Source organism: Macrotis lagotis, chromosome 1 (genome assembly GCF_037893015.1).
Source record: "Macrotis lagotis isolate mMagLag1 chromosome 1, bilby.v1.9.chrom.fasta, whole genome shotgun sequence".
NCBI lineage: Eukaryota > Metazoa > Chordata > Mammalia > Peramelemorphia > Peramelidae > Macrotis > Macrotis lagotis.
In genome coordinates this window covers 797,300,544-797,326,127 of record NC_133658.1, presented here as the reverse complement: position 1 = coordinate 797,326,127, position 25,584 = coordinate 797,300,544, and the positions used below count along the sequence as shown (strand labels likewise).

At 40.0% G+C, this 25,584-nt stretch overlaps 1 protein-coding gene and 1 long non-coding RNA gene across 5 annotated transcripts in view; one reads left to right on the top strand and one right to left on the bottom strand.

Moving 5' to 3' along the window:
• FCHSD2 (FCH and double SH3 domains 2) overlaps nucleotides 1-25,584 on the top strand; it is a 335,963-nt gene that overhangs the window by 293,889 nt on the left and 16,490 nt on the right. For both annotated transcript variants that reach the window (XM_074216801.1, XM_074216802.1), the window contains 2 exons: nucleotides 1,801-1,962; nucleotides 19,695-19,829. In XM_074216801.1, the coding sequence (XP_074072902.1) occupies nucleotides 1,801-1,962; nucleotides 19,695-19,829 (297 nt within the window). The remainder of the gene's footprint in view (nucleotides 1-1,800; nucleotides 1,963-19,694; nucleotides 19,830-25,584) is intronic.
• On the bottom strand, nucleotides 942-19,507 carry LOC141508312 (uncharacterized). 3 transcript variants are annotated; one of them, XR_012474385.1, is made up of 5 exons: nucleotides 19,277-19,507; nucleotides 13,965-14,157; nucleotides 12,568-12,766; nucleotides 3,522-3,766; nucleotides 942-2,192 (listed from the first exon to the last, which is right to left on the bottom strand). It is a non-coding gene; the product is annotated as an uncharacterized LOC141508312 (long non-coding RNA). The 3 variants fall into 3 exon arrangements; XR_012474384.1 differs by having other exon boundaries at nucleotides 942-3,766; XR_012474386.1 differs by having other exon boundaries at nucleotides 942-3,766; nucleotides 14,047-14,157.

Sequence of the window (25,584 nt, the reverse complement as noted above, 5' to 3'; positions counted from 1 at the left end):
CTTGTCACCTAAACTTATTATAGAAGAGTCTGCAGTCAGAAGAAGATAGAAAATACCTTTCTTCTAGATGCCCTGAGCTATGATAATATTTATTGGATTAGATTTGATACTAAAGATGCCTGAGGAAGAAGGAACCAACACGTCCTTTTATGCCCTTCTCCCCATCTTTAACCTTTCTTCTCAAACACTGTCTGTGCATTCTCTGGAATACAGTGTTTGTGGTGAATTAGGCCAGTTTCACTAGGGATGGGATCCTTACCACCTCTAGTAAGGATATGTCTAAGCCAGGGTAAGAGTTGGAAATATAGCATCAGGGTCTGAATCCTGTATATGTTCATTTCTCAAAGATTTTGGAGAGGAGATCTATATAGAACTTGGAGGTAGAAGAGGAAAAAAAGAGAGAAGGAAAATATATATTCAGAGATGATAGGTAAACCTGTGGAAGCTGATAAAGGTCACCACTTAAGAGAGTGAAAATGAAAAAAATGACACAATAGTTTAGCAAAAGACACTGCCTAAGGAATAGTCAGACAAGTGGGAGGAGAACCAAGAGACACAGTTGTTGAGAAAACAGGAAGAGAGAGTAGTCAACAAAATTACACATTGCTGAGAGATTGAGAGAGATGAGGATTGAGAAAGACCAATGAAATCATTAATCCAATGTAAAAAGTACAAGTATTGTGGCAGGATCTTGCTTGTCATTGCATTCTAGAAGTTTCATGAGTTCTTGGTTCATCTGAATTTTAACTGTTGGAAAGTAAACATTGAATTTGGAATTAGTAGGCTTATGTATAATTCCTGACACTGGCAGTTAATAACTTGGTGGTCCTGCATAAATTACTTGAGTTCTCAAGGTCTCAGCTTTCTAATCTCATCACACTCATACCATTTGCCTTAGTGGAATGCTGTTAGAAAAGTACTTAGCAAACTTGAAGACACTATAAAATTGTGAGTTACTCTTCTTGTAGCCCTTGCAAAACAGGAATCTTGATTCTGATTAATAGACCAGAAAGTGATATATGAATGAAGCTTTATTAAATTTTTATTATGTGCTTTCAGTAAAATAGATATAAATAGAAAAGACAGTTTAAGATCCCAGAGAGCCCTTGCTCTAACAGGGGGGCTCTGCTGCAGGGTAAATGGAAATATCCGGTGGTTCTTAAGCTATAGTAAAATAACATGTCTTCTCTAGTGTTGTTTCCATTGATTAAAATCAAATTAAGGGGTGGCTAGGTGGCACAGTGGATAGAGCACTGGCCTTGGAGTCAGGAGTACCTGAGTTCAAATCTGGCCTCAGACACTTAATAATTACCTAGTCGTGTGGCCTTGGGCAAGCCACTTAACCCCATTGCCTTGCAAAATCTAAAAAATAAAAATAAAATAAAATTAATTTGCCAAGTTATCTTTGATATTGTCAAAGGCTTTGGTAGAAGTGCTTATTTCTGGGTCTGTTGGTAGCTGTGATTCTGGAAGAGACCACAGCACCTTAGAGGAAGTTGATGGGTCATGTCTTCACAAAGGTTGCTTCACTGTGATGGGCCAATTAGTTTAATCAACAAGCATTTAGTAAGTGATTACTATATACTAGGCATTATGCTAGGTATTGGAATACAAATATAAAAGGGCCAACATTTTATCAGAAGAAATAATGTTCATGTTTAAGTATATGCAAAATAGACATATAAAATCAGTTTGTTGTCATTAAATATAAGGCAGTTAGGAAGGACTATAAATGTGCATAAATAAAAGCAAAATAATTACTCCATTTTCTAATCCTCTTCTCCCAATTTTTCTCTGTAGATAATTAAGCTGAAAGCTGAAGCACGCTTAGATCTCCTGAAACAGATTGGGGTTTCTGTAGACACATGGCTGAAGAGTGCAATGAACCAAGTGATGGAGGAGCTGGAGAATGAACGCTGGGCTAGCCTTCCTGCAGTGGCCAATAATGGTTCCCTGCATTTGGTACTGTTTCTTGTTTCCACTATTGACCAGTCTTCCTCTTATTTGCTGCTGCTGCTGCTGCCACTGCTGCTGCTGCTATTGCTGCTGTGGTGTGGGGCCCAAACTGCTCAATAGTCAGGGTAGGGGAAAAGATCAAGCGACCCTAAAATTGAGGAAATCTGAGAGGCTTCACCTTCAGATCTCAGCTTCCCATATGACCTTAGGCAAATCATTGAGTCTCTGATTCTCATCTGTAAAATGGATAATAATATTATTAGCAATCACTTCCCTGAGGGAAAATGTTTTTTAAAATTTGTAACACTATAGTAATGCATAGTACTGGCTCTTATTTGGCTATATTTTAACATTTACAAGATACTTGCCCCCTGTAACCTGTCAAGGAGACAATATCAGACATAGTGGCAGCATTTCACAGATGAGGAAAATGAAGAGCAAAGTGACTTCCCCATGGCTCTATGGAGTCTCCTATCCTAGGTTTTCTCTGAACCTCAGGGATTCTCATTATTGTTCGTATGGTGAATAATTATAATAACCTCTCTATCTACATTTTCTCTCACCTATAAAAAAATAATCCTCATGCCACTTCAGTGAAAAGTGCTCTGTGAGAATGGGAGCTGTAGTTGTTTCCTCATCATTAGATGGCTTTTCTAAATACAGGCTCAGAAGTAAAGACGAACAAAGCTAACCTGTTGCACAAGATCCCAAAGCCACTTTTTACTCAGATTAAGTTCAGACAGTGATCATCAGCCTCCTGCACCTGGAGGTGCTTGTCCAGGGACACAGCCTGGGGTGAGGCAAGATGAGGTGAAACAACTCATCAGGGGCTGGTTGGAGGCCTGGCTTCAGGCCCTTATGCCCATGGTCTTGGACAATGAAGATTATAAGACTTTGAGGATCTAGTAGGTCATAGATTGGTGAAAACCACCAACACAAACCATAAATTCTCTGTAATAACTTAGTATGTAGTCTTAAGAATCCCCTGTCTCTTAGAAACATTAAATGACTTACTCCTGGCAAAACAGCTAGACAGATAATTGTCCAAATTAGAAGTGGACTTGGAATTTGGGTCTTCTTATTCGAAGTCCAACATTCTTTTCACTATGCCACCCAAACTCTAATAGTAGACTTTTTAGTTTTATAAAGCATTTTATACTCATTATCTCATTTGAATTTTATGATAGCCCTCAGTGGGAAGTATTAATACTTTATGGATTTAAAAATTCTTGAAGCTCAGAATGACATTATAACTGACTCATGGGCACACAACTAATTATTAGGCAGGACTTGAACCCAGAACTTTGAATCTATTACTGCTACATCATGCTGCTCCTTTGTGTACAAAAACAATTTTATTGATTGATTGGTTTGTTTGTTTTAAAAGAATTTTGTTAATTTTGAGGTCTTGAAAATATCTGAGGGGTGTATTTTTCAAAACACTTGTACATGCAATATTTCCTCTGATCCTTATAAAATAAAACCCCTCTGAAATAAATAGGATTGGGAGTATTAGGGAAGCAGTAATTATAGCACCACTATAGGTCTGAGTTCAGCTATGTGACCTTCAGAGCCTCTGCTTCTTCTCTGAATTCAGATGGGTCAGGGTGGGTTAGAGCAGATGATCTCTAAGACTTTTCCAGGCCTGAAATCCAATGAGCACCATTTTGATAGATGAAACCCAGAGAGGTGGATGACTTGCCCGCAGGATCTTAGCAACAAAGCTAGAGGATGTTACATCTTCTAATTCCTGTGCTCTTTCTACTGATTCTTTTTTCCCCTCGTACCATTCAGTTGTCAGTTGCCTTTACTGGAAAAACCAAGGAAAGATCAAAATTAGAATTCCTGGAAGGTTTGTCATCTTCATATCTAGTTTGTTTTCCTGCTGGAAGAACATTTGCATGATGAAAGATGAAACTGCCATGTGGGTGTACATTTGTTGGCTTTGGATGTCTGTTGGAAGATTTTATGTCAGATTTATTTCTAATTCACTATTAGCTATAATGATGTAAGTGGGTGGTTCTTTTCTTGACTCAGCTCCTACAGATTCAAGTCAGTGGCCAATTTAGCTTGGGAGGAAGGGAGGGTTATTTTTGTTTTTGTTTTAATCTTTTTCACAGGACCAAAGGCTCTGGGCCATGATTGAGCCTTTCCCATTACTGGGGTATGGCATCTCCTATTCATTGATGTTGTATAGTTGTCCCTGACTGTGGGTTAGAGAGAATCTAGGATCTTTGTCATGGTTGTACCTTAGCTCAGCAGCTTAACTTGTATTTCTCTAGTCCAGGACTTTTACTGGTCAAGATAGCCCAGGAAAAAGAATACATGGGGTATGAAAAAGCCTGGGAAAAAATGCTTATTTATCTAATACTGCCTTTCCAAGCTATTAAGCTTGCCTTTAACCCTTTTCAGTTATCAATAAGAGTTTTCTATAATCCTTAAAAGTTTACTAAGCACTTCTTCAGCAACTCTACCCAGGAAGGAATATAAATAGTATTAGTCCCATTTTACAAATAAGGAAATTAAAGCAACTTACCTAGGACCACATAGTATATGTTGGAGCCAGGACTCAAATCTTGATCAACTGACAATAAATTTGGCCCTAGTGTGATGCCCCTCCTCCTACTGTTCCCATCATGCAGACCTGAGCTCCCAGAGAATCTTGGCATTGGAAGAAAATGGTACCTCAAAGAGCAGCTAATCCAACCTCTGTCTGAAACATGAATCCCTACTACAGCCTCTTCTTGGCGACTTGCTGAGGGAGCTGTTCCATTGTGCAGTGACATCAATGCTCACCAAGTCCAATTGAGCTGTCACTTTTAAAGTCATCTATTTAGAACTGAATGGGACCTCTTGTAGACCACTTAGTACAACCCCAACATTTACAGTTGAGGAAATTGAGTAATGGGGAGATTCCATGACTTGCCCAGGGTCACATAGGCTGTGCCATGCTGTCAGGTAGAATTTGAGCCCATCATCTGAGTCCAAAGCCATTACTCTTTTCTGCCATATCATATTTTGCCTTCTAGAGGCAAACTGACTTGTCCAGACACCTAGCTAGTTGATAAAGAGTCAGGAAATTAAACCCAAATCTTCTGATTTATTACCATGGGTTGTGATAATAGTCAATATTTATATAGTGCTTTAAGGTTTACAAAGTCCTTTCCAAATGTTATCTATTTTATTTGACCATTACAACAACCCCATAAGATAGAGTCTCTAGGTTATCAGTGTCTGCCTTTTATAGATGAAGAAACTGTGATCAGGAAAATTAAACGACTTGCCTGTTGTCATGCAGCTAGTATCAAAGGTAGGATTTGAACTCTAGCCTTCTTTCCCCTAAGACCAGCAATTTTCTTCATAGAAACTTCGTATATATATATATATATATCCAGGGATGTCAATAACCCCATGAAATAGGATCTCCAGGTATTATAGTACTCATTCTACAAATAAGGAAACTGAGGCTCAGGGATTAAATGGATTGCATCTTATTATGCAGCTAATGTCAAAGAAAAAATTTGAGCTCAAGTCTTCCTTCTTCTGATACCAGCATTCTTCTTCATAGGTAATAGAAGACAATGATACCTCTAAGTGTTCTCCTTCTGAGAAGTTTTTTAGTTTTTTTGGTTAGATTTTGTAAGATTTTTATTAGATTCATATGGCTTCCCTGACAAGATTATAAGCTGACAATAGTAATTATAAATACTTTCACAAACAAATAAATAAATAAATTTTTTCCACAGTGATAAGTCTTAAACTGTCTATAATTATATAGGAATCTAAGTTTCAGTGAAGACTAGAGACATGGTTCCAGACTTAAAAGTTAATATAACCTTGGGCATATCTCATATACAGGAAAATGGTACTAGGAGACTTTCTATAGTCTTTTCTTGCTAGTGGGGATATATTTGTGCTTAGAATTGACCCTTTGTTTGTGCTTCTTCATCAGGACCAACCTTTGTAAAACCACTGACTAAAGTTAAATGCATTTGTGAATAATAGCTAATATTTATGTAGCATTTATTATGTGCAGGCACATGTGCTGATCATTTTACAGGTATTTCATTGTATTCTCAAAATGCAGGGAGCTAGTGATTATCATTAATCCCCATTTTACAGATGAGGGACCTGAGGCTAATAAAGTGGCCAAAGACCAGGCTTTAATTCCTGTCTTCCTATCTCAAGGCTCTCTCTACTACAAGTGCTCAATCCACCTCATTGTAAGCTAAGTAGTTTCTGCCCTATGGAACCTGTGTTTTTGGCTATCTAAGAACCAACCTCTAAGTCAGTTTTGTATCCTTTGAAGAGTGATAGGCCACAGTGACATCTCTTCTGACATACAGAGGTTGGAGAAGCTGATTGTGATTCAGGAGTAGCCATAATCAGAATGTGGGAAGTGCTGATCCAATGCTTCTTACCTTCCCTGAGTAGATTTGAAATATGCCATATAGTTCTAAGTACTTCATTTTAGGAAGGATAATGACAAGCTGGAATGCTTCTTGATGGTGAAAGGATTGGCGACCAAGATAATACAAGGACTAACTTAAGAAACTGAAGATATTTAGATGAATGAAGAAAAGATTTGTTGAAAAACATCTGAAGCTGCCCAGGGAGCAGAACTCAGACCAATGACAGAAGTCACAGATAGACAGGTTCAATGTTAAGGAAAAATTTCCTAACAATGAAAACTGTCTTAAAAGATTGGACTTCCTTGAAAAGTAGTGAATTTCCTATCACTTCAGGTCCTATTTAGGAAGACCATAGAATAATAACTTTCAGTTGTAAGGAGCACTGATGGATGACTCCAAAGGACTATCAGGGATTCTCTAAAGGACTTTAATGTTAAGAGTTGGATTAGACATCCTCTGAAGTCCCTTTCAACTTTGATTCTCCAATTCTGAACCTCCCATCCAGGTTAGAAAATGTGTCCTGTTTTCTTAAACACATGTAGGTCTCAATCATTTACTTTGACTAGATGGCAGCATCCGATCTACAGACCAAAGATCAGACTTTTGCCCTCACTTCACAGTGTGGTTGCTTAGACTGGGCACCAGATCAGTAGATTATCATCATAATCAGTGACTCTCTGATGGTTTGGATGGATCTACAAATCCGCAAGGATTGGCTACCTAGGCATCTCTTCATGTGCTTTTTTTTTTTAAGATTTTTGAAAGGCAAATGGGGTTAAGTGGCTTGCCCAGGGCCACACAGCTAGGTGTGTCTGAGCTAAATTTGAACCCAGGTTCCAGGGTCGGTACTCTATCCACTGCGCCACCTAGCTGCCCCCTCCTCATATGCTTTCAATTGATTTGTTCCTTGCTTGGTTGCTATACCCTCAAATTCTTTTACACAAGCCAAAAGCTTCTCATCACTTTTCTCTTTTGAAGTTTGACATTCAGTAATTGGCCCAAAACCATGATAAATGCTGGTCCTTGAGCAAACTGGTAGATTATGAAATGTAAGAAGTTAAAAATCTTATTTCAGTTTCCTTGTACTTACTCAGTATTGTACAGTTCAAATTCATTTTCCAAAAATGTAAATATACCTTTCCAACTTCACACCCCATACAGTACTCAACTTAAAATGTCCATGGACTCTGTTCTACCTAAAATAAACCCTAATCTCCTGCTTCAGTCACCTTTTCCACAGCATCCTTCCTCTCTGTTTTTCATTTCAAACTACTCATCTTTGGAACTATACCTCTTCCAAGAAACCTGCCCTGATTTCTCCTAAAACCTCTCCCCCAGGCAAAAACTCTTCCCTTCCTGTAGCCTTTCATGGCACTTGAGAAGTTTCTTATGTGCTTATCAAATTCTAAGTCATTTCTTAGTCTTATATATAGGTCTTAATCCCCCCCCCATTTAGTCCATAAACTCTATGTAGGCAAAGGCTGACTTAATGATTTACTATTTATTGTTAAACAACTCAAAGGATAGAGTATTAAACTTGGAGTCAGAAGGCTCTACATTCAGATCCTACATCAAATAAGTTACTGGATGTATGATCCTGGACAGGTCACTTGATCTCTCTCAGCCTCAGTTTCTTCATATACAATGGGGATAATAGCAGCTGCCTCCCATGACTGTACTGAATCAAATGAGATGACATTAGTACAGAACTTTGCAAACTATAATTGTTCATTGTCATTTAAAAAGTATTTTCTTCACTATTCTCTGGCTTTTGTAATGTCAGTATTATCCCTGTTATACAGATGATAAAACTGAAACTCAGAGAGGGGAAATGATCAGGTCTTCACTCTTCCTAGATAAATGCTCCTGTTTAAGTCACTCTGTGAACCTCAGTTTCCCCACCTGTAAAACTAAAAGAATAAGATCTGCATTGCCCATTCATGGAGTAGCTGGGAAGAAAACATTTTATAAGGTTTTTGACTGTTCTAAAAATGGGAATTATATTTGTTTTTCTTTGTATTTCCCCCATTTCTGAGAACATAACCCTACACTACCATAGGAGGCATTTTATGTTTGCCAAACTATATTGAATGGATATGAATTTTTTGACAGACTTGTGAAAAGAAGAACCAAGAATAACTATTTGGGCATATCATTTGGCAGGTGATTAATAAACATTCGCTGATCTCTTTGCAGCTAGCTCCATCCCTCCCATTGGATGCACTTTTAAAGCATTCTGTCAATGCAGATGATTTCATTTAATGAAAAAAAAACCATTTCCCACAACTCACTCCTTCTCAGCTTGCATCTTTATAACTTTTCCTACTTTTTGAAATATTTTTCTTGGTTGATCAAGCCCTGCCTTTCCAGGGCTCCCACTGCCCTTCAGAACAATCTAATGCACTTCGTGTATAGCATTTTCTGTTTAATTCTTTTTTTTTCATCTTTCCCCACTACTTCCCTGTGCTTTAAGGGCAAAGAACATGCCTTCTATAAACTGTGTATGGACCCCAGCACCTAACTCAGTGTTCTTTGCTGAGCAGGTTCCTTGTGGAATCCAAATTTTCCTAGAACAAGAAGTTGGCCTAAGGTAGCCTGATATTCTTCTTGCCTACCTCTCAGAATGAGCAGCAGACAAACAGAAAAGGGGTAGACAGTGTCTCCTCATGGTGACAAATGTGGCACAAGAAACATAGAGTTTGGGGACTTATTATTTGTTCCATTGTAGATGCCAACAAAAGCTTCAGTCATCATGTTAGAATTTAGTACCATCTGGAAAATGTGGTTAAGACTACAGTTATGTATTAACAGCCTAATTGGGAAATGTTCACACTGCCCAGAAGATAATTATTTTTAAAATATGATACTGTCTGTTTACTTATGAAATAGTAAAGGAACATGGACATTGACTCACTACTCTCAGTATTACAGAGGTCATTTTACAAGCATTTATTAACTGCCTCCTCTGTTTAAGCCCCTTGACTTAGTACTGAGGTAAAAGAGAAAGACAAAGGAGATACTGGCCCCCTCCATAAAGGAATTCATATTTTCATAGCACAGTCTGTAGTCCATGAGGCCCATGAGCCAGGTAATGAGAGAGTTCCTGGGAGGAAAAAAATAGAGCTGACCCTAGGGTCCAGGGAAAATTTCCTGCAGGGGGAAGGAAGCATCACCCAGTGGTGAGAGATGTGGTAATGCCGTATATGGAGGCCCAGCTGTAGGGCTGTGAGCTAATCGCTGCACCTCTAACTGAGCCGTGGTTTCCTCTTTTGTAACATAAGGGTCAACATTCTTTCACTTCACAAGATCATTGTAAGGAAGTTGCTTCATAGGCTGCACCACACCATAGAAATGTGAGTTAGTCATCTGGACAAAGACTGAACCAAGGATTTCATCAGCCCCTGATAAAGGTGTCCCAGAGCCTGCACACCTGCTCAGAGCTCCTGCACGCAGCCATTTGAGTTTGGCACACCTGATGTAGGGACACCTGCCTTGTTGTGTATGAGTGAGAGTGGAGAGTAAGAGAGAAAAGGTGCCTACTTATCATATTTTTGCTGGAAGACATTTGAATGTATAATGAATGATTAGTGACTTGGTAACCCAAAGCAGAAATTTTTAGGTTTTTTTTAAATTATAATCCCCTATAAATTAGTAATCATAGATAATATTTGTGTAGTCCTTGGTTTCACAGTATTTTCACATACATTGCATTTGATGCAGATAAATAATGTCTCCGTTTTATAGAAAAAGGAAATTGAGACTCAATGAGGTTCTGACTTGCGAATATAGAGGGGCTTGCTGTTCAGAAATAGGTTAATGGAGATGACCAAAGATTGAAGTGGAGTCAGAAAACTTGGTTTGAACAACCTGTGTATCTTGGATGAATTACTCCCCCCTCTCTTTCTCTCAAGATTCTCATCCATCAGGTAAAAGGTTTGGACTAGATTTTCTCTCAGTTCCTTTGCAGTTCTAAATTCTATGATCCTATGGATCTCTGAGTCCTTTTTAATCACCAAGACCAATTGATAATTTGAACCCAGAATATCTGACTCCAGGTCCAGACTGCTTTCCAGGTAAAATTGTATTAGTCTATGTGGATCTTCCAGAACTCCTTTTGTATCACAACTTGAAGTTGCATAGCCTGACTCTCAGTTATATTTAGGGGAGGTTACAAACCTGGAACTGAGCCAACCCCCCCGCCCGCCCGCCATGGCTGTAATTTTTTAAAGAGAGATGAACTCCAGGAAAACATGACCTAGATACAAATTCTTGGTGTTAAATTTATTGTAAAGAGTGCTTCTAATGATATGGATAACAGGTTAGATGCATTTTATGCCTCATTCACTGGCTTTATTCTTTTCTATGTCAATAGTCCCTGAGAGTCTTTACTGTCTAATTGGATGAGTTTTTAACTATTCACTGATCTTTGGCCTCCAGGATAATATATAAATTCTTTAATCTACCATCCTAGAAGCCTTATACAGTCTAAATTCTAACTTATCTCACTACCCTCATTTCATAGTGATTTTCTTTCGTTACAGCCAAACTGAACGCTTCATTCATCTCATGCTCTTTCTTTACCTCTGAGTGAGTCATCCCCCATTTCCCTAATGTACTCCCTCCTCATCACTTTCTTTTGGAATTCAGGGACCATGAAGCCTTCCTGGACCCTTCATCATCTCCTAATATACTGTTGTCTGGATCATTTTTGGTGCTACTGTAACATTCCACCTTGTATCAGACTCACTTATATGCATGCTGTAGAACCATAGGGTTTAAAGCTGGAAGGGGTCATCTGGTCCAACCTCATCTTATAAAGAAGATTGAGTCCCAGAAAAACAATGTGAACATTATTGACTGAGCTGGGATCTGAAGCCTTCTGATGCCAACCATGCTGCCTTGTGAGGTCCTTGAGACACCAGGGTCTGTGCTTTATCTGCCCATGCATCCCTGAGCCAACCAGGGGTGTGGGGAGGAAAAAAAAAATCTATGCTTAATAAATGTTCAATACAATTCAAATAATCACTCTTGAGAGTAGCAAGCAAGACCAGAATGATCCAAGTTTAGAAAGCCTTAGGAAAGGAATTTTCATTTCTAGACATTCCCTCCGGGTGCCAGACAAATACCAGCACTTTCAACAACAGCATTGCTCGCTCGCTCTCTCTCTCTCTCTCTCTCTCTCTCTCTCTCTCTCTCTCTCTCTCTCTCCCTCCCTCTCCCTCCCTCCCTCCCTCCCTCCCATCCTCTCCTTTCACAGAAGAGGAAACTTGTATTAACTCTTATTCATTATGGTTTATACCAGAGGTGTCAGACTCATAGCCAGCAAAATTCCCAAGTGCAGCTCAAACCAAATGAAAATGTAATGTAATTGGAAAATGTTTAACAAAATTAGTTTTAAAAAAATACAACATTAATAAGGTTAATTGTGCTTTTTTAGTCAGTCTACAGCCTATAGGAATCCATTTCTATTTGGGTTCAACACTTCTGATTTGTAATAAGCTTTTCTCTGGAAGCCTACCAAAATAGTATAAAGATTTAACTCAGTTCTGCAGGTGAGTGAGGCTCTCTTGTCTGAGATCGTGTAAGTAATAAGAAAGATCAATTTGGGATTTTGGAAATAACAAGTATCATTTCCAAATCTTATCTGAAGCATGGATGTTCTCTACAACTTGCTTCATAATTAGTCATGCAGATTCTGTTTGAAGCCCTCAAGGATAAAGAAATGTGCTGATTGCACTCTGGCATCTAGTCATCAGATGTGAAGTTCTTTCTGTGGAAAATAAGAGAGCTAGGATTCAAAGACAGGTCTTCTTACTCTACATTCTCTGCACTGCACCACACTACTTTCCTCTGTTCTCTTTCTTCTCATTATCTTTTTTTTCCATTCTATAGTATGGGGCAAGTGATTATTTTTAGGCCTTTTCAAGTGTTGTATGACTAGCTGACATCAGATTCTCACAACTTCCTGATGTTTTCCCATTATTACTGTCATTCATTAACTTGAGGGGAGGGTGACACTAGGCTAGTGTTCCTCTTGAGTACAACTTTGTCCTGGTCAACTGAAATAAGCTAGTGGAGGAGAGACTTTGCCAAACAGCCATCCCTTGGAAAGAAAAGTCCAGTTCCTTCCCCACTTCACTGTTCTTTAGTGCTTAAAACCCCCCTACAGCCGTTCTCTGTGTAAATAGTAGACACTCACAGAAGCCATCCGCAGAACGTGCTCAGGAGAGTAAACTCCCACCTTAGCTTTGCTCATGCTCCTTGCCGGGCTTAAACCCATAGATGGGTCATTCTTTCTGAAGTCATTTTCCTCCTCTTTTAAATAGTGTTGAGGACATATTTGTAGCTATTACTTCTCAGGGCTGTTATGAAGAATGTGTTTTATAAACTTGAAAGCACTGGGAAAACAGAAGATCATGTTATTAGTCACCAAGGGTTCAAAGAATATGATACTGTTATAGTAGATGTTAAGAAATATGACTTTAGCTGCAGGAAAAAATAAATGAAAGCCAGAGCCCTTGAAGAGAAAGTTTCTAGTTCTCAGAATCAGAGAGAGGACAAGAAAGTGATTTTTAGAAATCAGCATGTGAAAAGTAGCGAGATTAGGCAAAATCCCTGTATAAGAGGAGAAATTGGGGGAGGAAGAGATGACCCCAGATGCAGCACCTTGGCAAACTGAAAGAAAAGTTTTTCTGAATGGGAACTTACATAGATGTGCACACTCATTTGCACATATGCACACGCCCACCCCAAGTTCCTGCTGCTGTCATCATCATACCTTGGTCCTCTCTTCAATGAGAAAAAAAAAAATTTCCTCCAACCGGAGAAGCAAGCTATGTTTCATACCAGAAATGAAATGTTGTTGCCAAAATGAAATGTTCTTCATGGTGGAATTGAGGCTCCAAGCCAGAGGACAATGCAGGAAAAGGAAAATTCTGCAGCTATTTTTGAAAAGTAATATTTTTTTTCTGCTTGCCAATATCAGCTTTCACTGGGTTTCATAAAAAGTCTAGATGGTAGGGGCGGCTAGGTGGCGTAGTGGATAAAGCACCAGCCTTGGAGTCAGGAGTACCTGAATTCAAATCTGGTCTCAGACACTTAATAATTACCTAGCTGTGTGGCCTTGGGCAAGCCACTTTAACCCCATTTGCCTTGCAAAAAAGCCTAAAAGAAATAAAAAGTCTAGATGGAGTCTTTATTGTCATCTCCACTGACAATCATGCATATACCATGTGCTAGGCAATTCAAGGAATGTGATAACACAAAGTAGAATCATTTAGTTTTAATTAATTTTCAGGAATGGGTTCCTGCAGAAACATAAATCCTGTGTGGCAATATGGCTTTGGAATCATAAGACAATTCATATTACAGAATCCCAGAATGCTGTTATTGGATGAGGCTGCTTAGAAAAAAATTTCAAAGGTGGGAGGGAACTCAGACCATCTAATCTAGCAAATTTTACAAAGAAACTGAGCCACAACAAAGGAATCTTTGCTCATATGGCTTAAAAGTAGAAGAGCCAAGACTCAAACCCAGCTCCTCTCATCGTGTTTCCACAATAATTCTCTAGTGCATTAAGGTTTGCAGAATATTTACCTTATTGTGAGGTAGGTTGCATAAGGCATGAGTATCTCCACTTCAGGAGGAGGAAGCTCAGGTCAGGCTCAGTGACACTCACCTGCCAGATCACAGAACGAGGAATTGGCACACTGGAGTCAGGCCTTTAATTTCAAAAGCTTTCTCTACATTCTGCTTTCTCTTTCATTATCTCTCTTAAATGGTGCAATTCCTTATTGAAAAAGAAATGGGAAAATCGGAAGATAGTATGACAGAAACTTGGATTAGACAACATCTCACACCCTATACAAGATAAGATCAAAATGGGTTCAGGATCTAGACATAAAAGACAACATTATAAACAAAATAGGAGGTCAAGGAATAGTTTACCTGTCAGATCTATGGAATGGGAAGCAGTTTATGACCAAGGAAGAGATTACATTAAATTAAAAAGCTTTTGCACAAACAAAACCATGGTAACCAAAATCAAGGAGATGTAGTAAACTGAGAAACAATTTTTACAACTATTATTTCTGACAAAGGACTCATTTCTAAAATATAGAGAACTGAGTCAAATTTATATTAAAAAAAAAAAAAGGGCCATTCCCCAGTTGACAAAATGGTCAATGGATATGCAGAGGCAGTTTACAGATGAAGAAATCAAAACTATCCATAGTCATATGAAAAAAGTGCTCTAAATCATTACTGATTAGAGAAATGCAAATTAAAGCATCTCTGAGGTACCACCTCACACCTCTCAGATTGGCCAATATGACCAGAAAGAACAGTGATCAATGTTGGAAGGAATGTGGGAAATCTGGGACACTAATGCACTCTTGGTGAAGCTGTGAACTCATCCAACCTTTCTGGAGAGCAATTTGGAATTATACCCAAAGGGCAATAAAAATGTGCATACCATTTGATCCAGCAATACCACTACTGAGTCTATATCCTGAAGAGATCATGAAAAAGCTAAAATCATCACTTGTACAAAAGTTCATAGCAGTCCTGTTTGTGATAGCAAAGATTGGAAATTGAGTGAATGTCCATCAATTGAGGAATGGCTGAACAAATTGTGGTATATATACATTATGGAGCACTATTGTTCTATTAGAAACCAGGAGGGATGGGAATTAAGAGAAGCCTGAAAGGATTTGCATGAATTGATGTTGAGCGAGATGAGCAGAACCAGAAGAACATTGTATACCCTAACAACAACATGGGGGTGATGATAACCTTGAATCAGGGACAATGTTAGGGTATCTGTGATGGAGAATACCATCTATATCCAGAGAAAGAACTGTGGAGTTTACAAAGACTATTACCTTTAATTTTTAAAAAGTATCTTATTATGTCATTGTGTTATCTCTTTTATTTTTTTCCTTAAGGATATAATTTCTCAACACATTCGATTTTGATCAATGTATAGCATGGAAACAATATAAAGACTATCAGACTGCCTTCTGTGGGGTGGGGTGGGGGAGGGAAATCAGATTGGGGGAAAATTGTAAAATTCAAAAAACAATTAAAAAAAGAAAAAGGAATGGATGGAATCACAACTAAGCTGTAGCACTCTAGGGTTTAATGTAGCAGACACTCTAGTAATACTTGATATTACTGCTGTTACATATATAATGTCAGTTCCTTACCCTCTTTAAGCTCATAGACCAGTGGAATCGATAGGGCATGTACATAAATAACTATGATGCATGTAAGACTGGGAAAATTAAGGAAAGCTCAGCATAAAATAAAGTTTCAGAAGAAGAAAAGATTACTTCCAACTAGGGACTCAGGAAAAGCTTCTGACAGAAGATGACATTGGAACAAGGCAGACTTAAGCAAGTTACAATGCAGACAAGAGGCCATGCCAAGTAAAGGAAGGAAGGAAAATGGAAAGTTTGGAGCTTGTGAAGGAGATTTCTTTTCTGAATACATTACTTAGCTTTTCCCTATTCAGTCTTCTGTAATATATATATATATGTAAAATATTTCATTTCCTTCATATGCCACAATTTATTTAGCCATTCCCAGACTGATGGACATCTAATTTGTTTCCAGTTCTTTGCTACCACAAAAGGTCTGTCTGTCCTTTTTTTTACTTCCTTATGCCTAATAATGGTATCTCTCACACAATGGCTATCAACATTTTAGTTACTTTTTTAAAATTACAATTCAAAATAATTCTTGAAGGAAATTTCATCTCATCATAGGAAAAATCTGGTTTAACACCTGTCCAAAAGGATGATTGTTTGTTGTGGATGTTTTAGAGGGGATGGTTGTTTACTTGGTATGACTCAGATTAGAAGCCCTCTAAAATCTCTTCCTAATCCTAGTCTGTGAGTAATAGGAGGTTAAAATGAAAAGTTGCAGGATTTTGAATGTCTGAGTAAGAATGTGGAACTTTATTTAACAGGCACAGTTGTAGGGACTTCAAGAGTTGAAATGATTTACTCAATTCCTCATGTATTAAATGGGGATAATACTTGAAACAACTATTTCATAGGGCTAATATGAGGAGAGAGGAAACCTATTAGACTCTGAGACTCTAATCTCTTTGAGATATAAATCCTAAAAAAGGAAGCAGAGGTGATAAGGGCCAATCATTCAATAAATATTAAGTATCTTCTGGGCATCTGCCGAGTTTACAAAGGAAAAAAAGACGGTCCCTGGCCTAAAGGAAATCACAGTTATCATGCAAAGAATAATGTATAACCAAATACATATATAGAATAATTTGGAAATAATCACAGAGGGAAGACATTAGAAGAGAAATCTGAAAGTTTTCTATAAAAGATAGAATGTAAGCTGGGTAGAAGAACCTGGAAAGGGCCAGGATCTATGGCTACTACCTCGCATCCTTGCTTCTAGGAATCTGTTTCTGCCCATTATCTCTGACCTGAGGAGCTAGAGCCTCTGGAAACAAAGTACCTGCCCACAAGCAAGAATTTTTATTGCAAGTGATCTAGATCTTCTTCAAAGCCCTCTCCCTTTCAACCTTTGCATCTTGACCACCATAGTGATTCATCTTCAGGCAGGATTCAAGAGCTAGGAAAGACAGATTGTTCCTCAGAAAAGATCCCAGAAGAAAATTTTGAGATTCATGCTTTTAGCTGAAAGGGAACTCTTGCCACTGTTGAAGAACTAATTAGTCTATGACATCTTCAGTTTGGAACAGGGCCAACCAGCCCAAAAGGAAAAATGACCAGGGAGAGTGATGTGTTTGTTGCCAAACTGAAGTAGCTAAAGTGGATGGTCTCCTCATTGATGATCTTTCAGGGATCATCAGCTTTGTATAGAACTCAGATATCCCTTGGAAAGTTGATGCCCTCGGGGCAGCTCGGTGACACAGTGGATAGAACACCAGCCCTGGAGTCAGGAAGACCTGAGTTCAAATGCACCTCAGACACTTAATAATTGCCTAGCTGTGTGACCTTGGGCAAGTCACTTGACCCCATTGCCTTAAATAAATAATTTTTTTTAAAAGTTGATGCCTGGCGTAGTGGATAAAGCATCGGTCTTTGAGTCAGGAGTACCTGGGTTCAAATCCGGTCTCAGACACTTAATAATTACCTAGCTGTGTGGCCTTGGGCAAGCCACTTAACCCCGTTTGCCTTGCAAAAACCTAAAAAAAGTTGATGCCCTTGTGACATGTTAGAACTTGAAGATAAGACCACTGACCCTGGGGAAGATCAAAGTGTTCTAATTCAACCCAAAGGGTCCTGAATGCAGCTCTTGCCACATCCCCCAACATTAAAGATGTAATCATCCTGGTAACCAGTTGTGTGAACTGAGGGCACTGGCATGGTGAGGTAAAATCAAGAGAAGCAGAGGAGTCCTTGGGCACACATCTGAACATGATCAAGGATGTCTTACAGTATGAGAATTCCAGATAATGAAGTTTGAGCCGAATGCCAGATTGGGGGTTTGAGGGTGTTGTTTAGAGTCATTGCTGAAAGACATCTGTGATTTAGTTATCAGGGACCCCTGTACATACGTACCAATCTTGACTGGACAGAGAAAATGCAAGAAGATGAACCAGATGATAGATAGTAGGTAAAATGAATGTTCACTTCATTCTGGAGGATCTAGCAGGAAACAAATCCTAACATAATGTTGATTCTCCAGAAGATGACCCAGAGATGAAGGCAAAATTTTAGAAGTGTCTGTTGGGTGGGAGCTGGAAGTCAGTGACATGAAGACAGGGTTGTGGGGCTGGTCATAGCAGGTTCTATAATAATTCTAAGGGATACAGACTAGATAGTAAGGTCTTTCTCTTTGATCTCTTGATCTCTTTGATATGTACCCCACTGGTTATATTTTATTTTATTTTTTTTTTAGGTTTTTGCAAGGCAATGGGGTTAAGTGGCTTGCCCAAGGCCACACAGCTAGGTAATTATTAAGTGTCTGAGTCCGGATTTGAGCTCAGGTACTCCTGACTCCAGGGCCAGTGATCTATCCACTGCGCCACCTAGCCAACCCCCGCCATTTTAGAGGTGTTGCATTTACCTGTAAAGAAATATGTAAATGATCTCTGGTGCAAGTTACTATTTTATTTTCCTATTTGATTTTTCCCTACCCCTTCCTTCCTCAGATATAAAGAATGTTCTCTAAGGGATGGGGCTCAAAATTTCAACTAGTTTCCAACCAGACTTGATGAAATGGAAGAGTCAGGGGTAAGAGTTGGTGCTGTATAGAGATTCACCCTTGACCTTCAAAAAGGAGATAAGCCTTCTTTGCAGAAGGGATCATGGAGGAAAAAAGTTTGCCAATAAAACTATTGCTTTTGAACAGAAATAAACCTCACAGCAAAGAATATCAACCCCTGTTCCAAAAGATTTGGATTTATATGAAGGTAGATTTTGAAAAGGTATATGACCTAGCTGTGTGACCTTGGGCAAGTCACTCAACCCTATTTCCTTAAATTTAAAAAAAAAGGCATATGATTGCCACCTTCAAGACTCAACATGCTGCTAGGGGTGCTAGAACCAGCTCTAGAGAGAGGATAAAGCCTCATTACACTAGCTGTGTGATCCTGAGCAGATTCCCTCTTTTTTAACTCAGCAACTCTCCCAAGAAAGAGAAGGTGCTCCCTGATCCTCATGGGTAGAGGGCTGCAGCCCCTAGTCCTGTGCTACCCAAGGTGTGCTTCTGGTACTCAAAAGCTGACACTTAGTTTGCATGTACATTGACATTGACATTTTTTCCTTGGATACCTAGAACTCCTTGAGATTAAACTGTTGTTTCTCACTTTTCAGGTGAGAAAACTGAGCCTCAGAGGAATACATTGACTTGGTCAGGGTCATGGAGCTAATGAGTAACTGAGCAAGCAGTGATATTCAGGACTTACTTACCCCTGCCAGGGTTCTCTACTGTCTCCCAAATGAGCAGACCCCGAAGTCCCTGACCCTTCCTGGGCTGTGACCTTGTCCCTCTGGATCTCCACATCAAGCTTCAGATGAGGCAGGTGGTGTAACAGGAAGGGAAGTCATATGGAGACCCTTATTAGGCAGCCCTGAAGAATGCTGCAGCAGAGACCTTGAGAGGGAATGAGATCGTTCCTCTCCATATTTAGGAGAAAGTTCAGTGACTCTAACTAGTAAAGAACAAACTGGAGTCCTACTATTTACCCTGCCCCACCTCCTTTTCCCTCCAGGTCAGTGAATTGAGACTTCAGAATTCCTCACCCGTTACCAAACTTGCCCTTTTTTTTTCAGGCAGTTCTGTGAAACAAGAAACCAAGTGTTTTTCTTTTCTTGCTTTTCCCCCCAGCTCAATGTGAATACAGAAAGAGAAGAAGGAGAAGAATTTGAGGACAACATGGATGTGTTTGATGATAGCAGTTCTAGTCCATCGGGCACTCTACGAAACTATCCACTGACCTGCAAAGTTGTCTATTCATATAAGGTTTGTACATTATACAAATACACGAGCTTATTCAAAAGTGGGCACTCAGTGTTACATCTCCATGTAACATCTTGGGTCTTACATACTCAGAAGTTGCCTGAGTGGCACTGAGGCACCTGTGCCTATGGTGGGTCAGGAGGCCCCAAATCTCTGAGCCAGCAGAACCTCAGGTGGTCTCTAGTCATCCAGTCCCCCCCAGAGAAGTCCCTTTCATGCCATCCTCAATAACTATTCATCTCCTCTTCTGAAAGATATGCAGTGATGAGGAAGTTACAGCTGATGACCACCCTCATTTTTAAACAGTTCTAATATGTAGAAAGTTTTCCTTATTTTATATAAAGCCTGGCTCAATTTCTGCTTCTGCCCTCTATGACCAAGCAAAAGAAGTCTAATTCCCTACCCTTTTGTGTTTTTTTAAGACTGTGAAAAAGTCCTTCCTGAGCCTTCTCCTTTCAGGGCTAAAAATTTTCCTGGTTCACAAGCAGCGTGGTCTCTAATCCCCACATCATTCTAGTCACTCTCCTCCAGACTCTCCATCTTGTCAATGCCCTTCCTAAAACGTGGTATTCGGATGTATCACCCTATTTGATTGGAGCAGGACAGGGGTTTGCTGGACCAAGCGTCATAGATTATCAGACCTGAGACCAAGAAGGGGCAGGACCTCAAATGTAATTCAATTCAACAGTCCTTTATTAAGCACCTACTCTGTGCAAGGAATTACTATTGGAACTAGGGCTCCTGAGGCAGGAAGAGTAGTTCCTTCCTTTGAGGAGATTACATTCCACTTGATGATCCAACAGATACACAGATCAGTAGATAGACTATCATTTGAACAGGGCAAGAGTACTAGTTACCAGAGTGATGAAAAAAAGCTTCTGAAGGAGGCAGCATCAGTAGACCTCTGGACCCCAACTGGGGATTCTTGGAGGTAGAGGGGAGGAGAAAGGACATTGCCAGGGGTCTGGGCAAAGGCACAGAGATGAGTTCTATAATGCGGAGTTGGAAGAACAGCAAAGAGAATGGCATGGCTGGAATCTTGCCTGAAGAAGCATAATAGAAACATCTGGAAGAGCCAGATGGTGTGGGGCTTTATTTTAAGCCTGCTGAGGGTTTAGTGTCTCATCCTCCTGGCAGAAAGGAGCCACTTGAGCTAGAACTGGGCAGAGACATGATCAGACCTGCTTCTAATATTATTTTGGCACCTGAAGGGAGGGTGGAGGCCAGCCACTTTGTGTTACAGATAGGGAAACCAAGACCCAGAAAAAGAAGGGATTTGCCTGGGGTCATTCAACAAGTTAAGGGCAGAGCCTGGACCAGAATACAGATTTTCCTGGAGCTTTTCCCACTCTGCCCCACTGCTCCTACCTTGATTGCCAAGGTAAACTGCTCTAAGTTAAGAGAGGGCTCACATTTTATATATGGATTTAACATTTTCAACACACTTTGTATATGTGTTGTATAACACTCATCTCATTTAATCCTCACATTAACCCTGAGAGAGATGCTATTGTCACCATTTTGCAAATTAAACTCCAAGTAATGATGACTTTCCTAGGTTCTCTTGACTAGTCAGTAAGTATCTGAGGCAGAATTTAAAGTCAGGTTTTTCCTGACTCCCAGTTTATCTTTTTATTTTTTTTATACCATAATGCCTTCAAGATCCCTTGCTTGGGTATTGGGGTTTTTTGGTTTGTTTTTTGACGGGACCTATGATTTTGTTGGTGTGGGAACCTGTGATGAAGCAGCAACACCCTTTACCACTGTAGATCAACAAGGGCTCTGCAGCTGATAATTTTAAGGAGATGCCTGGGGAACTGAGAGGTTACGTAAGTCACCCAGGGTCATAGAATCAGTATGTGCAGCAGTGAAATTTGAACCCAGATCTTCCTGACCCTTGAGGCCAGCTCTCTTTGTGCTGCCCCATGTTGTCTCTTAATGTAAACTTATTACATATAAGTCCAGAATGTAACTATCCCAAAGCAGTTTCTAGAACCTTTCTTTTCAGTATCTGATCATCAAGGCAGGGAAGAACAATAACTATATTACACAGAAAAATCTCAAACTTCTATTACTAATAATACTTTCTCCCCAGAGATAATATTAGACATAGGCAAAGCCACAGCATCCCAGAGCTAGAAGGGACCTCAGCTGGCATCTAAGTGATCCTCAAATCAAGAATCTCATTTCCCACCTCTCTGACACATGGTCAATCCTGACATCAAGGAAGAGCCCACAGCCTCACACTGTTGTGGAATCATTTTTCAGTCATGTTTGACTTTTATGACCCCTTTTCTTTTATTGGAGGGAGTATTCTTGGCAGAGACAGTAAAGTGCTTTGCCATTTGCTTCTCCAACTCATTTTACTGATAAAGAAACAGGCTAACAGAGTTGGGTGACTTGTCCAGGGTCACATACCTAGTAAGCATCTGAGGCAAGATTTGAACTCTTCCACCTGATTCCTACATCCACTGTGCCACCTACCTTCCCACCTCATGCTGAGGCAGCCACAACACAACACCACCAGAAACCAGGGTAAATATTGATATAGAAAGACTTAATTGCTTTTTTGGATAGCTGTAGTTGAAATTCTTTCCCCTCATGAAGCCTAAATTCATCCATGGATTCCATTGCTTGTTTGGAAGCAGCTGTGTTGTCTACCCTACATGCTCACTTTTCCTGGCTGACTGTCTTCAACTCATTCACCTGGGCTGTAAATCAAGACCTTCACCAGCCTAGTCACCTTCCTGTAACCACTTTACAGCTTCTCAGTGTGAGGAGACCAGCTCTGACTCTTCCTAGTCAAATGATTATGAGCAAATCATTTTATTTCCCTAGTTTTAAACTAGTGCATCTGCAAAGGGATAAAAGCTCCTTCCCCTTCTCTCCCTAACTGCTCATGAAAAGATCTGTGAGCTGCCAGCCTGGTTGGCATCAGTTCTCTCTCCTACTAAAGAGCATCCAAGGGGCAGTTAGGTAGCACAGTGGATAGAGCACCGGCCCTGGAGTCAAGAGGACCTGAGTTCAAATCCGGCCTCAGATACTTAATAATTGCCTAGTTGTGTGACTTTGGGCAAGTCACTGAACCCCACTGCCTTAAATAAATTTTAAAAAAATTTTAAAGCATCCAAGGGAGCTGGACCAGTTCAGACTCCCACCCTTGCACTGTCTAGATGCTGCTAGGCTTCAGTAATATTGGGAGGGCTCCCAAAGCAAAGGGAAGGAGAGAGGTACAGCAAAACTGGTTTCGTTCTCAGTGTCATTGCTTCCCAGACTGGTGGCCATTTCCTCGTCTGTTGGATTTCACAACACTTACTTCCTTCTACAACACTCCATGGTAAAATTTGTGTGTTTATTCTGATTTTTGTCTTGATGATTTGGAGACAGCCTCTAAATTCTTAGGGATTTTGAGCAGAAAAGAGGATCTCAAAAAGCTGGATTTAGAAATTATTGTCAGGGAGACGGGGCAACTAGGTGGCATAGTGGATAGGGTATCTGCCCTGCAGTCAGGAGAATTTGAGTTCAGATCTAGCCTCAGATATTTAGCACTTAGCTGTGTGACCCTGAGGAAGTCATTTAACACCATTGTCTTCTTGCAAAAACAAAAATAAAGAAATTATGGTCCCATGTTATCTGTGGGTCTAAGGATCCATTGGGAAGCTCTGACAGTTGCCTTTTGTTTCCCTCTTTTTTGTCTTGGTCCTGGAATGCAATCAGAGCATAGTAGAATTATAAATTTAGGGCTGGGAGAACACTCCAAAGCTGTCTGATCCAAACCCTCATTCTAGAGCTGAGCAAACCCTGGCCAACACAGATGAAGTACTTTCCCCTCAAGCCTTTGACTTCCAATGGAATGCCCTTTTGACTGTGTCAGGCCCTCTCCCCACACAGACATATAGCACTGCTGCATGTTTTCTTCACCCATTTCACTTTGTTTATCTTAGCAGGGTATTCAGTACTGCTCAGAATCACACACAAATTCCCCCTCCTTTTTCTCTAGCATGTCTCCTTTTTCCTACCTCATTCTTCTTAAAGTAGTCTATGAGTAAAAGTAATTTTTAATCCACTCATTACTTGATTATTATCTATAAGCCATCTTCAAGTCCTCCTTAGGTGCTCTTAAGAGTGAACTTCCTGGTAAACAAGCAGTTCTTGGCTAGTTGACATGCTGCCTCTCTGTGGCTTTTGATCTCCTTCCCACTGGAAAAATTCTTAAGCCAGCTCCAGTTTTGAAGGTCAGGAAGTGGTACCATTAAATTATCCACAGGCAGCTGTCTCCAAGATAAGCCAGAACGTAATTTATTCAGTTCAGCATGTATTGTGAGACAGATTAATGAGACTTAGTCCTTGCCCCCAGGTTGCTTACAGTTTGCTACTAGAGGAATATATGCACACATATATGTGCATGTAACTCCTTGGCTCACAAGGTTGTTATGAAGAAAATACTCTGCTGTTAAAGCAGCGTAAGAATGTGAATGGCTGTCAAAAGCACATTACGGAAGCATAGTGCCACATGTGGTCCAAGGGTCAAAAAGGGGGAAATCTGATTGAGGAAATGAAGGCAGTTTTCTTAGAGAAGACAGCATTTCAGTTGGGCTTTGAAGGATGGATCCACTGAGGGCAGTGATGAGCTCTTAACACATCTGCAGTTCTAGCTGACCCTGGACATGAGAAGTTTCACGGATAAGATCTTTACGGTTAACAATATTGAAGGACTCCCGTAGGTTTTCTGAATTAGAAAAGCCTTACACTTGGGGCCAACTATGCTTTTCTTTTTTTTTCCCTTATTAAAATAGCATATTAGTGTCCTGGAGGGCTGCATGCTATAATGGTAAGTGCACAAGATGAAAAGTAAGATGAGCCCGGTTGGCATACTGGCTCTGCGTGGGCTCAGACTTGAGTACAGTATCTGTAAAGGGAAGGAGTTGGGCTGGAGAATCCCTGAAGGTTCCTGCTAGCTCTGGACCTGTGGACAGGGACAGGTGCTTGGGGTTTGACATGCAGCAGACAAGTCATGGTTGGATGATTCTTTAGACTTTTCCATGAACATGAATACAGTGACTCCTCCCTCCTTGATGTTCCCACATTTGGAGCAGCAAGGAGAGGATGGAATTTAGCTATTGATGAGGGAGAAAGTTTTACCCTTCTTGAAAAGCCATCAGGACTTGATGAGTTCTTGCCTCTTGTGTTTGAGGTAAGTGATTTTCTCCAAAGTTTGACCAGGATATGTTTATAATTAATAATGCGTTTTTTTCCTGTAAATAGACATATGGCCAAGTTAAGTGGATGAGATCTTAAGGGAAATAGCTCTGCCTAATTAGATACCCAATAGATAGTAAACACCCAGATCTCTGAGTTCAAGCTTGTGCACACAGTGCCTGCTTGATGAGCAGAGTCTGGTGACCAGGGGGCAGGGGTGCCCATAAATACCAAGCCCTGGATGACCATGCATCACAGCCCTCTGCACAGCTTTCCTGTCTCAGGGATGGTGTTCTACAGTTGAGGACCCTCAAATCAAGGCGTTGTCTGAACCATCTTCACACTCCAACGCATCATTCCTTGATGCATTGGCATGCCTAGTCCCATAGTACTCAACATTGTCATGTGCTGCTCTTTATTTAGTTACTTTCCATGGTCCTTATAGTAGCCATTCATTTATTCATGCATTCATGCACTTCATCTTGTTTACAAATATGAATTCATTTCAGAATCCCCCTGGGAGAGGTCAGCCCTGTTGTGTAGATGAAGAAACCAAGAC